Source organism: Pagrus major, chromosome 2, assembly GCF_040436345.1.
Source record: "Pagrus major chromosome 2, Pma_NU_1.0".
In the NCBI taxonomy this organism is placed as follows: Eukaryota; Metazoa; Chordata; class Actinopteri; order Spariformes; family Sparidae; genus Pagrus; species Pagrus major.
Genome location: NC_133216.1, coordinates 10,006,645 through 10,021,079, shown reverse-complemented (window position 1 = coordinate 10,021,079; position 14,435 = coordinate 10,006,645). Strand labels below are relative to the sequence as shown.

Sequence of the window (14,435 nt, the reverse complement as noted above, 5' to 3'; positions counted from 1 at the left end):
GACGATCCGACGCCTTTTTACGCATCTTAATGTGAAATGCTTCGGTTTATTTATGGGCAGCGACATCAGCAGACACAGTCAGGTGAGTGACTGCTTATGATGATAATTATTATGGCATAAGAAAATATCAGATGCCATGTTTCTGAAGAGCTGATGGTGAAATGGCTCACAATTAAGTTACTGTGTCGGGATTTTTCAAAATAAAGGTCGTAAAGTGTGAATAAATCCGTGTTTTAAGCGGATTCAATCCGTGCTTCAAGATGTCTGGGTTGGTCCTGTTGTCGAGAATAGAGCTATTGATCAGCTGTTAAGTGATCAGTGACCTTCCCTCCAACAAGCAGCATCAGGGTCAATAGATGTTTGGTTTGACTGTGGCACTAATGCAGCTGATTAGCTTCAGATATAAGATATAGAAAATGTGTCTCATTTGTAGATGGGATGTTTTAACATTTTGTGCGTTTAATTTCAATACAAATTTTATTATTAGATCTCTTTAAAAATGCAGATAAGTCATAATTAGTAGCTATAGAGTAAATGGATTATGCAGCATTGCATTTGTTGGCTATAAGATGTATTCAGATCTTTCACATAAGTAAAAAAGATTGTAGAAATGTAAATGAAGTTCTGCATTGAAAAGATTTCTCAAGTTAAAGTGCAGAAGTTTAATCAGCAAACTGCAGAACTGCTCTTTTCAGATTATTTTATTATCATATAATACATTACTGTTGTTACTTATGCATTAACATGTCAGCAGCATTTACGTGTGCAATTTACTTTTGATACTCAAGTGCATTTAATAGATACTTTAAGACTTTTACTCAAAAAAATTAAAATAAAAAACTGCCTTATCTACGTGTAAAATACCACAAAAGTGTAACTAAGTACAAGTGATGCACAATATAAATCAGACAGATAAATAATCGGCCCGATGTTGGGAGTTTTATGTTATTGGTGAAATCTTAGCAGATAAATGGAGCCAATGATACAAAACTTTAATGCAAATTGCTTTAATCGAGTCAACAAGCCAGCCTTTCTCACCCTCAGGTGTGCAGAAACTACAGGTTATGAACTTTAAAATACAAGAATGTGAAACTACCTGTTATCTTATCAGTATCAGCCATGAGAAGTGAGTTATTATCAGTTACATCCCTACTAAGTGCAGTATTTGGGTCATTTTACCTAATTGCATCTGACTCCTGATCATAAAGCATCATTCAAGCATTGTTCTTATTATTTTTTTCATCTAGAGAGAGGGACCAGCTGCTCAGCGTCGATTCAGTCATGGCTTCCTGTCCAACATTGGGGTCTCCATCACTCACAGACTCGGACACTCGGCTGTATTTTCTCGGCCAGTGGGACCGGACGTCAGACCGGCCGTCCCCAAACTCCCGCTGCCTCCAGAGGACAGAGCCGAGACGTCAGTCACAGAGAGGTCTATGATCTCTGTGTTTCTGCCTGAGTTCCCAATGCGTACTTTTCCTGGACAAGACCAGTTCCAGGTACACAAAACTGTCCAACTGAATTAGAAAGCAAAGTAGTGGAAACATTGAGTGAACTGTACTTCTGTGCTCACAGGTCCTGGGCTTCATAGCCAAAGGCTCATATGGACCCATCCTGAAAGTGAAGGACGTTCTCAAAGACAAGACATATGCTGTTAAGGTTTGTAATAATCAGTATTATAACAGCACTGTAAATAACTTAAAACATATTTTTGTGTGATAATTTTTGTTGTTGCATAGATTCTACCAAAGTCCGAGATCTTGAAGTATGGAGCGGTGGAGCAGTCCAAAGAAGAAGTCATCATTCAGGTATCATAGTGTAAAGTTATCAGCTGTGGGGAAAAGGTAACTAAATGCCTTATTATTGTGCTTAAAAGCCGATAATCTAAACTGAGGTGTATTATTTTTCCCCCTCTGTCTCAACGCTCCGTTGCAGCTACTGTCTCTTTACTATGATAGTTTGGGTCTTTTGTTGTGGGGCTGTATGAGCTACTTTTCCCCAGTCAGTGTATCACCTGCAGTACATGACCATCAGCTCTCCCCCTGTGTGGAGAAGCAGCGCGAAGCACACCTAAGACACACCTAAAAACATATATCCGTTTAAGTAACTAACAGCCCGGTCTGCTCTGATTGGTCAGCTCACACAGGCCTGAGCAGGCAGCACCGCTCGTGTTTCTGCATCAGCTTTACCGATGTTTTTGTAACCACGGCCGCAGTCAAGGCGTGGCCGAGTGCGGACTGTATAGTTATGACATTATTATGATCATCCTGACAGCTCGTTTAAAGACAGTTTCTGAATACAGGCAATCTGACTTTCTGTAATATCTTACCTTTAAAATGAAAGAATTAAAAAGCTAAATAAGTCTCCTCTTCTTCATTTAATTACATTTTAACCAACTCTCTGCTCTGAATCTGTAGATCCAGTGCATGAGTTTTTCAGACTAGGATAAAATTTCCAGTTATTAATCAGTAACATTTGAATATATGATGGTTATCACTCTTTTATATATACACTGTATGGATTATAGGAAGTTCCCTGTCCACTTCTTACTGTTATATTCACTCTGTGTGTGTGTTGACTGTTGCATTGCAGCGGCAGCTCAAACACCCATTTATCCACAATCTGCAGGACTGCTGGCAGACGCAGCGCCATCTCTTCATTAGTGAGTTAATAAGTATAGAAACGATGGCACAGTTCAACCCTCTTCCCTCCTCCTCTCCTTCCCCTTCTTTCAGTTTTTCTCCTGTGGTCAAACACGCAGTCCGACTGCTGCATCCTTTAAAAAGAAAAATCTCAGTGCTGGATACTGAAGAGGTACACTGCCATCTAATGAGAGCGATGGGTAAAGCTTCCTGCATGAGCTCCAGCTCTCATCAACTGTGATCAGATATGAGTGTATCCAGGTTTAACAAGTCAGAGGCATGTGTGTGTTTGTGACTTGATTTCTTCCTCCCTTCATTCCCCAGCAACAAGATGAGAAAATCTATTGTTTCCCCCTAATTTTCTGACATTTTATTTCAGAACACGCTGCCTTGTGTCAGCTCAGTTGCTGCTTTCAAAGACATAATAAGTATCTCTCTGTGTTTGTGTCTCGTCCTCTCTGCAGTGTGCGACTACTGCAGCGTTGGAGACTTGTACACTTCCTGGTTACTGAAGGGCCAGTTTGGGGAGGATGAGGTTCGGCTCTTTGCTGCAGAGCTGGGCGGCGCGCTGGGTGAGTTTTCGTCAGACGTTAAGCATCAAGAGTTCATCATATTGAACTTTTTTTATTTGTTTTTGTCTGTTTGGGCACAGACAAACACATAGACAGCTCCTTATTTTGTATTTATGTCACATATTCTCACTTCCTGTCTTTTGTTTGTTACATCTAGGATTCCTTCATGACCTAGGGATCATGCATAGAGATATAAAGGTATGATTTTTATTAAATATTTAACATATTTATTCTCTATTTATGACTTTTTAGGAAAATAATTTAGCTGTTTTTCTTTCAGATGGAGAACATACTTTTAAGCGATCGAGGTAACTGTCTACTGTCTATATTTTGTACTTCTGGTCTGTACAAACATTTTAGTCAGCGATCATTTGATTAAGTAATAGTTCTGCAAATGCTCGATGACAAATTAAAGAAGAGGCACAAGTCAGATAGGTCACAGCAGACAACATATGAAGGACAACACACAAACTAACACAAAAACAATACGTATACAATAGATCCGTCAATAAGAAAAATGAGCATAAGCCATAAAACAACACATTTGAATTGAATACTTTTGCAGAAACATTTCCTGCTTCACTCTGTAAATTCAGGTCACCTTCGTCTCTCTGATTTCGGACTCTCGCGGCGGCTCAAGCGTGGAGGACGAGCGTTCACGATATGTGGGACGATCCAGTACATGGGTGAGATTTGGGTTTAATTTCCTTGTGAATAAAATATTTTTCACGGCAGAGTGTCATGTGTGGCTGCTTGAGCTTCAGCGTGTTGGTTCGCTGCATCACAGCGACATCAGAGTCCCACCTGCGTTTTGCTCCCATTGGACCCAGTTGACCCAGTTGTGGATTTGATGCACCTGTGATGCAATTTACATGTTTTCGTGCTTCCCCCTTTTCATTTTATGATTAATGTTGATCTTTTTGAGTTGTTTTTTTCCTGTTTTTGTGTGAACAGCTCCTGAAGTTTTAGCCGGGGGTCCGTACAACCACGCTGCTGACTGGTGGTCCCTCGGCATTATGTTGTTCTCACTGGTGAAAGGAGAGGTGAGGACACATCAACTCTGTGTTTATTGGCTCTGTATTCTGCTTTTGTATTTGATAATATATTTAATTTAATCTTACTTTTAACACCCTCACCTTACAGTTGAACTACCTCTGTTTGCCCGTACTCTATTGAAATGACAGCTCTCTGCAGTCGTTCTGGCGGCTACCCTGTCATTTCACTGCTGTGCTTTTAAATCTGTATTCTTGTTTCTATTCTTATATTGTTTACTGGTGTTTTGTTTATGTCGTATAAGCTTCTGGAAGCTTAATTGCCCTCTGGATCAATAAAGTATCTATTTATATCCACATCGATCAGCCAAACCATTAAAACCACTGACAGTTATACTGAATATCATCCATCATCTCTTTACAATGCAGTGTTATGCTGGGTAACCTTAGGTCCTGGTATTCATGTGGATGTTCTTTGAAACATAAAGGCCCTGACACACCAAAATGTCTTCAAAGGACGTTGAAGGCTGACTGTTGCGTACCCGGCTCGTGCAAAGACACACAAAGACTGCAGCTGGCGGCCAACAGGCTTGTCCGTTTTACACCTGCCTGAAAGGAAATACCTCTCTGCTGATATACAAACTGTGTGTAGAGAAATCTTGGATAGTACAGCGTCAGGCTCAAGGGGCTTTCTCTTTCTTTTTCCGTCTCTCTTTTCATGCACTGATTTGCTTACCTGAACAGCCAATCCCAGCGATTTCTCTCACTGACGAACTGCTGCCAATTCTACACGGTCGATCGGCCAAAAAGCCGCCAAAAAGATGCAGCCAACGGTGCGGGACACACCGCATCGACTAGTGCCACTGACGTTGGCCTGGTGTGTCAGGGTCTTATCGGCCATCTAAACAGCTCTGGAACAAACAGGGCCAAATGAGCGTGCAGTATTGGCGGCGGCTTGTCGGTGAGAGAAATCACTCTGACTGGCTGTTCAAGTAAGCGGATCAGTGCACGAAAAAGAAAAGGAAAGGATGCCGACATATCCCTGACCGGACTCGATCTGCTCCATGGGTGCTCGATTGTACTGGGATCCAGGATATTTTGGAGGTTGACGGCTTGAGCTCTTTATCATGTTCCTCCATCAGGTAGCGCTGTAGCTATGAGGGGTTCTGCTTGTTCTGTGCTGGTGTCTAGACGGGTGTTCTGTGTCAAAGGACCCAAAGTTTCCCACATTGCACGTAAAGAGATGATCAATGATATTCAGTTTGTCTGTCAGTGGTATTGATGTTTTGGCTGACCGGTGTATGTCCATCTTTATACTTGGTCACTGAGGTTTGTGCTTCTCCTGCTGCAGTTTCCTCTCCCTGCAGAGCCGGACCACAGCACCATGTTGAACAAAGTCATAGATTTTCCTTACGTCCTACCTGACACCTTCAGCTCTGCTCTGACGTTACTGCTCACTGAGGTTTGTAAATGTCATCCTCTTCTCCCTAACTTACACTCTGTGATCCTTCTGACGTGTCACACTCATCTGTTCTAATTTCTCTTCATCGATGCAGCTTCTGTGCAAGAATCCAGCGAACCGGCTTCGTAACCTGGACTCTTTCAAGATGCAGGCCTTCTTTCGCGGCTCTTCGTTCGACTCTCTCATGCTTCAGAAGACGCCCGTCGACGTCATCCTCGAGCTCAGGGCTCATCCCGACTGGGCAGCCAAAGCGAGGAGAGGTCTTTCACTGGACTGCTTTGATAACTTTGACTGTGATCAGATCCTTCATTCTCCTACTACTCCCACTGAACTGTCTCCTCCTGTAGACCTGAGCCCAGCCACAGAGCAGACATGTGAAGCATGAGACTGGACTGAATACAGAAGCTGACTGGGAATGAGAAACTCTATTTTTTCAGTGTTTGAAGGATCTGTTTCCCTTTGTATATCGTTTATTAAGAGATTTGTTAACTACTATTGTCCTGCAGCCAGTGTTCTGCCACATTTTGTATTGCCGTCAGTAAATCATGAGCCAGTATTTGAGATACCCTTATATTATTATTACTACTTTTTGTTAATTTACAGTAAAGTATCTTATCCTCGAGCTTCGATTGTTTCAGCAAACATTTCGTACTCCTTAACGTCTATCTTCGATCTCCTCGCTCTCACCTGTACTTGTATTTATTATTGGATATTATTTATTACCAAAGAAAGTCGGTTAATGGGGGAGAAGTGTTCCATTTCTGTGCATCTTTATTAAGTGTCGTCATTAACTTCTGGATTGTGTTTTACAGCACACAAACTGACATGGCTGTATATATATAGAAATAGAGATTTGTCTTTACTATGTGCTTTTTGAGTCCAGCAATTGTCATTTTAAAAAATCGAGTGCCAGAATAAACTCATTAATCAGGGTCCACATTTACAAATGTGAGTTTTCTTATACACAAAGTACATTTACTCAAGTGTTGTACTTCTACTTCAATACATTTTGGAAGCCATAGTGTACTTTTTACTCCTCACATACATTTATTTGACAACATTAGTTAGATTAAGCTACCCGGCAGTATATAAAGTAATTAAAATTAGCTCCACCTTCAGTTTCAGCATTAGTGATGCTTACATATGAATACATCAGTAATTATAATCCAATAATATAATTAAATGGAACATTCTGTATAATAAGCACTTTAGGCACTTTATCTATAATTTGATGCTTATACTGATGTTCTCTTACTTAAGTAAGCAGGACCTTTCCTTGTAACAGAGTATTTTTATACTGTGGTATTAGTACTTTTACTTAAGTTAAGGATCTAAATACTGCTGCCTGTTGTACTGCAATATAAATGTAGAGCTCTTAACTTCATTGATGATCATGGAGGACTGGTTTGACAGTAAGAAAATCTTGACTCAAGCTCCACTTTCTCGCTTTTTCCAGAGCTTTCAGTTGCATCTCACAGTCTTCTAGCAGATTCGGTATTCATACAAGACCAGAAGACTTATGTAACTACCTATCAACAGAAGACAGAAGGCTATGCGATGGCTGATATTTCCAAAACTCTGCAATTCACACCACGAAAATCTAGATGGATAAAGAGAACTACAGGTTTGGGGTGAGCAGTCCCTTTGAAGACGTCTTGTCAATGTTGGCTTAAAAACTGAGGCGATAAAGTTCATCCTGAACCTCGAAAATGACAGTTAACAAAACGATCTGACCAGCAAGTGAAGAATGAACTTTAAATATCAACTTTTAAGCTGACAAAAATCTACTTTAAGATGAATAAAGGCCTTTAAAATCCTCCTTCACCATCATGAATCAAAGTTAACAGCCTCTAAAGATTAAACTTATCTGAATGTGTCTATAAATGGTTCTGTGAGACAAGTAAATCAGTTCTACTGTTGTATTTAACAGACCAAACGTCTTAATCTAAATCAGTTATCATATGAACGTTGTACCTGGATATATTAAGGCCAACTTTCAGTTGTAGGTCGACCTATTTAGAGGAGCGCTCACAAACCCATCGAGGACAACCTTAATAGGACAGAAAATTGAGGACCAGATAAAGCATCATCATTAAATGCTTTTTAATTAGGTAACAGAGGAAAAAAAGAGGATTGTCCCGGCGGAGGCAGCCACGTATCTATTTAGATCTGTATCTGCTGAATGGGAGAGCACCGACTCCTCCTCCCCGCTGCCTCCTGACATTGAATTCCCTCTCAGGCCCTTGTCTTAGGCAGGTCCACCATGTCTGTGTTGTGGCTGTATAGTGGCAGGCAGTCCATTGACCCATATCTCGTTTCAGAGGCACACTGACCCACAATAGTGAAGAAAGGAGTCCCCTGAAATGCCGCAGAGTCGTCCCACTGACATTATATAACAGTGACATTATATAACAGGACACACAACAGAAAACATGCAGTTTCCTGAACGCAGCTTGAACTGAAACGATGCAGAGGAACATAATTCGACACCTTTAACTTAGAAGGACTTAAACTTATCAGGATTTGACATGAAAGATGGGAATGATCCTGGTTATGTTGCAGAAAAGCATCATTTTATTTCCTATTTTAGCGTTTTAAAACAAACTAACTTCTATATTTTTGAGCTCTCAAACAGAAGCCAGGGACTCACAGAGGGAGAAAAAAGGTTGAAAATCCCTTCTTCAAAACGGGAAATGATTTAGCTGACCTAATTTTTTGGGTCTAATTTGGGCCTGTTCATTTACATTGAGTGGAACCTGGAAATGATTTTCTATTTCTGACACGTTTCTTTTACAATTTAAAGGAAGACACCGAGTGCATGAATTGCTCTGAGACTGAAACACTCCAGTGAATTGGAGGGTGAAGGCCGACCGAATCATCAGGAGACTTGAAACTTTCCTCAGGGCCCATTTTTACTAATTAAAATAAAAATAGCACGCCACGGGGGGATGGTTGAACGCTTAAATTGGGTTGCTATAGGCGTAGGAGGGTGCTGACAGAATACATTTATTATTTCACAATCAGCCTGAATATGGAGCTAGAGCTAAAAAACACTATAGTATGTATGAAAACCTGAATTAACGGATATGAACATCTTATTAACATCAACACTGCAAGTTTAGAAGCACTAGTTTGAGTTATTAAACACAAAGTGACTGAATTAATGCTAAAAGGACGTATCAGCTTTAAAAACAAACATCTGCGTGACAAAAATAAAACGTTCTTTATTTAAATAGAACAGTGATTCATCAGAAATCTTCTAATTTATGTGGGGCGAAGGTGGGTGTGCAAGCGCCGCCCAGGGGTGGAGGCTTATGAGGTGTGACACACTTGAGCTGGATACAAACTAGAGCTGACGGGGAGTCTCCGCCAGTGTTCATCTCATCAGAGGACAGGACACATTTCACTTTCTGTCAGGTGAGAACTTTTACCACTCTTTAATTACTTTTTAAAAATACTTTCAGACTTCAGGTTTTGTTCACTGCACCTGACTGCACCTGCATCAAGTTGATGTAAACAGAACTGTAATGGAGACAACTGAGTATTTAAAGTCGATTTTATATTTGATCTAATTTAAATCATAACCTCTTTTAAATCTGTAACTTTTTATTTGCTTGATTTTGTTTTTATCGTCTTTTAAATGCAATTTTTTGCATTTCATAATGTTTGACTGTCTTATTTTTCTACGTCCCTGCAAAGCACTTTGAATCGCCTTGTGTCTGATTGGTGTGATATAAATAAACTTGCTTTGTCTTAAGTTTGCAGCAGAGATGTCCAAGCTGACATGTTTTCCTTTCTTTTACATGATAAAAAATCATTGTGTTCATTTTACTTTTGGCCTCTGTGCATCTGTTCTCCACCTCTTTATTCTGTTTCTTGTGCGACTCTACACTAAAAAAACAATTTTAACTAAACATTGACTTCAGATTTGTAACTACATGTACATTTTCTACCTAATTTTATTGGATGAGTGCAATGTAAAGTGTCATATTCAATGCAAAAATATATCTGTCATGTTGACTTAATGTGACTATCTGTAACTTAATAAACAAAATGTGTTTATTAGTAGTATTATACATCAAATTAATGCATTTCAAATTGTTTATTCTGTTATATTATTATTTCATTTATACAGATTGACTCAACATGGAAGAAAAACATTGCATTAAGTATGACCCTTTACATTTAACCTATATAAAAGAATTAGATGTCATAACAATACTTAAAGTCACTGTTTTAGGCAAGTTTTTTATGAGTGTATATACGTGAATTTCACCACAGCAGACCTCAAAAAGACTAATAATAATATCTTATATTGTCTTAATACTTTGGGTGATATTTGGTGAATTATAAGTGGCTTAATTCCTCTGATCTACAATTACAGGACATTGAAGTAATCAGTATTTTATTTCCTTTATCAAACAGTCGTGCACTCAAAGGTTTATGGACAGACATTTGATTGGGTTATATGTTTTGAGAACTGTGTCTACAGAAGCTGATATGAGAGACTAAAGACTTAAGACATTTTGTGTCTTAACAAGCTTCATGGATGGATAATATCTTAGGTTATGTGGTTGTTAATGTGTGAATAATACAATCATGAGGTCACATCTTCTACCAGAGGCTGCAGGCTGAAGGACAATCACTCACTCAGGATGACGCACCAGATCCCCACACTCTCCGAGTCTCAGAAGAGGGAGCTGCATGAGACTGCTCTACGCATAGTTTCTCCAGGGAAGGGCATCCTGGCTGCAGACGAGTCTGTGGGTCGGTAGCACTCTCTCTTTCTAACTTTGGAGCACATATGTATGCCATCGAGAGCAGTCCAAAGAGTGCACACTAACGTCCTGCACAACATGTGTTCATCACAGGCAGCATGGCCAAGCGTCTGGCCCAGGTCGGCGTGGAGAACACGGAGGAGAACCGCAGACAGTTCAGGCAGATTCTCTTCAGTGCGGACGATCGCATCAACGGCTGCATCGGAGGGGTCATCTTCTTCCATGAGACTCTCTATCAGCACACTGATAACGGCGTGTCCTTCGTCAAGATGATCAGGGACAGGGGCATCATGGTCGGCGTCAAGGTGGAGTATCAAATCACAACCACCCTTTTAATCTTAAGGTTGATTTTCTGATCAAATATGTGAGATGATCCTCTGCTTCTCATTCCTCAGGTGGACAAGGGTGTCGTCCCCCTGGCAGGAACTTCTGGAGAAACCACCACACAAGGTCAGACCTGTCAGTTTTGCTTTAGTCACCTGCTCATATGTTACAAGACAACTCATGGATGTGTTTTTTAAACCTCTTCCCGTAGGCCTCGATGGACTGTCAGAGCGCTGTGCACAGTACAAAAAGGATGGCGCTGTCTTCGCAAAGTGGCGCTGTGTGCTCAAAGTCAGTGACACCAATCCATCTAAACTGGCCATCGCAGAGAACGCAAACGTTCTTGCACGCTACTCCAGCATCTGCCAGCAGGTCAGGACCCAGTATGACATGGTGCAATAGCTTCCCTGCACATCTTTGTCTCTTTCTGATGATCTCTCCTTTCTCGGCCAGCATGGCATCGTGCCCGTCATAGAGCCGGAGATTCTGCCTGATGGAGATCATGACCTGAAACGCAGCCAGTACATCACTGAGAAGGCGGGTTTCTGTTTGTCTTTGTGCACGGGTGTGTGAAATTGTTACTACAATGAAAAGAAGAGGAAGGGATGAATAATCTTCAACTGTCTTCGCAGGTCCTGACTGCTGTGTACAAAGCCATGTCGGACCACCACGTGTACCTGGAGGGCACTCTCCTCAAACCCAACATGGTCACTGGCGGACACAGCTGCTCCACCAAGTACAGCCCAGAGGAGGTTGCTATGGCAACCATCACCGCCTTGCGCCGCACGGTTCCCCCGGCGGTCACAGGTAAGCCTGGAGAGGATATTTACACTGATGTGTTTGAAGTTTGCAGAGACAAAATAAGAATAAAATGTTTCTTTCTCTTCCCTGCAGGAGTGGCTTTCCTCTCAGGCGGTCAGAGCGAGGAGGAGGCCTCCATCCACCTCAACGCCATCAACAACTGCCCTCTGGCCAAACCCTGGATCCTGACGTTCTCCTTTGGTCGAGCCCTGCAGGCGTCTGCGCTCAGAGCCTGGAGAGGACACAAAGAGAACGAGAAAGTCGCCACTGAGCAGTTCATCAAGAGAGCAGAGGTACTGCATGTCCACCTGTTACTGTCAGCAGATACATCCTTGACTCTTCCACTAACCAGTGTTTCTTGTCCTCTCCGTCCACAGGCGAACAGTCTGGCATGTCAGGGGAAGTACCCCGGCGGTGATAACTACAGCGACGCCTGCCAGCGCAACTATGGTTCCTGTCACGCATACTGAGTAGATGAGATGCCACATGTCCATCGGCATTGTGTTGTCCCATTAACATAACAAGGAGGACGCGTTAATGTAGACGTTTAGCTATTTCAGCGTTCTGACACTCGTGTTGATGTTACATGAAACAGCGTGTTTTCTTGCCTTGACAAATGAGGACAATCAGAACATGGCCTTGGGTATTTCTAATGCATGAATCGAAATGAGAGATGTTTGCTTTACTTTTGTTATGGACGAGCCGTTCGCTCTTGTGACAGCGCCACAATTAAAGCTTTAAAACCCCGCATCTGCTGCTTCGTATCACAAATGCTAACTCGCCATGTGCTGTGCGTGAACTGAATTTTAACTGCAGAGCAATGATGTTAGATAGAGATCACAACAAAGGTGATTAAAAATAGTGAATCTCTGACGTACAACTTCGTGGGAGTATCTCTTTGAAGCTTCTCTGTGTGAGCGTGCACAGTTAGAAATATTGCATCAGAATTACCTTCAAGCTAATTTGCAGGAGGAGGAAAGTACAATCAGCACGACAGTAACTTACAGCACAATGTGATTTCCTGCGTGTTGTCATTCTGAATAGTCTTCTCTAATAGTGTCAGTGTGTAATAATCTGATAGTTCAAGTGTAAGCATTCAAACAATAAAACAGTGTTCAGGTTGAGTCTGGTGTGGAGTCTTGTTTCACCTGAAAACTTGAATTTCAGGTAGCCTGATGTCAGACACTTCTGATGTTTCAGTCTCATTGCCAGGAGAGACGGTGGCCCTGAGAGCTCAAAAAGATAAAACACAATGGAAACTGTTTCCAGAGGACACTGAAAAAATATTTCTTAAGAAAAAAAGTGACCCGCTGTGATAAAGGGGTCTTTAAACTTAAACTTAACACCTAAACTGTTCTGCCACATAGAAGAGTTTGTGCTACTTTTGACAAAGATCCTTATTATCAATGCAACACTTCTACATACAGGCTGGTATGTTTTTGTATTATCTTTGTTATGACCAAGAGGGAGTTTTCTAGTCTATATTTTATTCTGACTGGTCTTATCACCCATAATAAAAAGTACGTTTAAAAGGTATAACAGTTTATTTGAGGACAATAAAATGTAGTTCTTACGTCTTATTTACGAGTTATTGCATTTATTCACAAAACAACAGAGTGAATAATGGGAGTCAGAAAAAGTCTCCTTTTCATGAGCTTGAAATATGTAATTTATGTTTGTGTGAGCTACACATTCAGAACTACAGATCCACATTTTATGTGTAGCCCTTCCTTTTATTTACTTCTATGTTTGATATTATCGGCTGATATTGGGCTATCAGATATATCTCGATCGGCATCTATGTTGTTGATATCGGCCGATATATGTAAACTTTTTGGTTTTAAAGAACACAGTGCAGGTAACGAAACTTGGAGAGTTTACTGTTTCAGTTCAATTAAGTCATTTTAGACGATAAAGTTTATTGTTACACTGTAAAATGTGTGTATATGGGCCGATATAGCGATAATGGCATTTTTTTTACTCCCTAATATGGGTATCGGCCCCAAAAAACTGTTTATTGGTCCGGCTCTGTAATTAAGGTTATTGGAGATGTTGGTACAATATAATTTTTGGACATTTTATTTTATTGTTTATTTAAAAGGAAGGGGCACTTCTTCACATTTTTGTGAAGAAAATCAACTAATTAAAGCGGCACTATGTGATTTTGGAGAATAAATTCAAACTCAGAACTTTAATATTTACAATATTAATGAGGTGATAACACACACTCAGAAATATTGATCTTTTCCATAACTGAATACACAAGCTGTTCTCGGAGGAAAATAAGGCCTCCAGAACCAGCATTGCTGAGAAAAGTAACGCGGTATAGTGCTTCGGAGATACCAAATATTACGGTAAAACCTCTTTGCGACTCATTGTGCATGTTGTCCAGACAGCGTGTAGCCAACTGTACATGCACCTTTGAACGTGTTGACTCATTACTGCCTTCTTTACGGCCCACAATCAATAACTCCACAGCGTGATAATAGAAATGACAGACACAATATAACATTTACAGCTCTTTATTCTATGTAACAGTCTGACAGCGAAGTGGGCAGAGGCAGAAAGTATATGATGTTTAAAAATGCAACTAAGGAACAATACATATGAACCAATAAAAGCAAAAATACGACAATTATCTATTCATAATCTTTTATATTTTATACCTTTTTACATTTTTATATATATTTTTTTATTTTAACTAGCTTACTGTTCTGTGTTGTGCTGTATATCTGTTAAATGTTGTGTTGTGTACAAATGCTCCACGTGCCTTACCTTGAATTGCCCCCCGGGGACAAATAAAGTTTTTTGAATTTGAATTTGAATTTGAAAAAGCGTATTGGCTTTTTTTTTTTCAAACACAT

The 14,435-nt window shown here is 40.5% G+C and overlaps 2 protein-coding genes across 2 annotated transcripts; both read left to right on the top strand.

Moving 5' to 3' along the window:
- The first annotated feature begins 52 nt into the window (after positions 1-52).
- On the top strand, positions 53-6,053 carry LOC141012492 (ribosomal protein S6 kinase-related protein-like). Its single transcript, XM_073485992.1, has 12 exons — positions 53-82; positions 1,248-1,499; positions 1,576-1,659; positions 1,740-1,808; positions 2,593-2,662; positions 3,107-3,214; positions 3,372-3,412; positions 3,495-3,522; positions 3,811-3,900; positions 4,169-4,257; positions 5,558-5,668; positions 5,763-6,053. The coding sequence occupies exons 1-12, from the start codon at positions 53-55 to the stop codon at positions 6,051-6,053; spliced, it is 1,263 nt and encodes a 420-aa protein (XP_073342093.1).
- A 4,270-nt stretch (positions 6,054-10,323) lies between these two features.
- Positions 10,324-12,041, top strand: aldoca (aldolase C, fructose-bisphosphate, a). The gene is made up of 8 exons (XM_073487281.1): positions 10,324-10,435; positions 10,540-10,751; positions 10,842-10,896; positions 10,982-11,142; positions 11,224-11,307; positions 11,403-11,577; positions 11,665-11,864; positions 11,949-12,041. The coding sequence occupies exons 1-8, from the start codon at positions 10,324-10,326 to the stop codon at positions 12,039-12,041; spliced, it is 1,092 nt and encodes a 363-aa protein (XP_073343382.1).
- The last annotated feature ends 2,394 nt before the right edge of the window (positions 12,042-14,435 follow it).

Bases quoted from the DNA above. Each gene is read 5' to 3' on its own strand.
- LOC141012492 (XM_073485992.1), top strand. From the start codon at position 53: ATGGGCAGCGACATCAGCAGACACAGTCAG. The intron at 83-1,247 runs GTGAGTGACTGC...TTTTTCATCTAG, and splicing joins ACATCAGCAGACACAGTCAG to AGAGAGGGACCAGCTGCTCA. The intron at 4,258-5,557 runs GTGAGGACACAT...CTCCTGCTGCAG, and splicing joins TCTCACTGGTGAAAGGAGAG to TTTCCTCTCCCTGCAGAGCC.
- aldoca (XM_073487281.1), top strand. From the start codon at position 10,324: ATGACGCACCAGATCCCCACACTCTCCGAGTCTCAGAAGAGGGAGCTG. The intron at 11,143-11,223 runs GTCAGGACCCAG...TTTCTCGGCCAG, and splicing joins ACTCCAGCATCTGCCAGCAG to CATGGCATCGTGCCCGTCAT. The intron at 11,308-11,402 runs GCGGGTTTCTGT...CTGTCTTCGCAG, and splicing joins GCCAGTACATCACTGAGAAG to GTCCTGACTGCTGTGTACAA.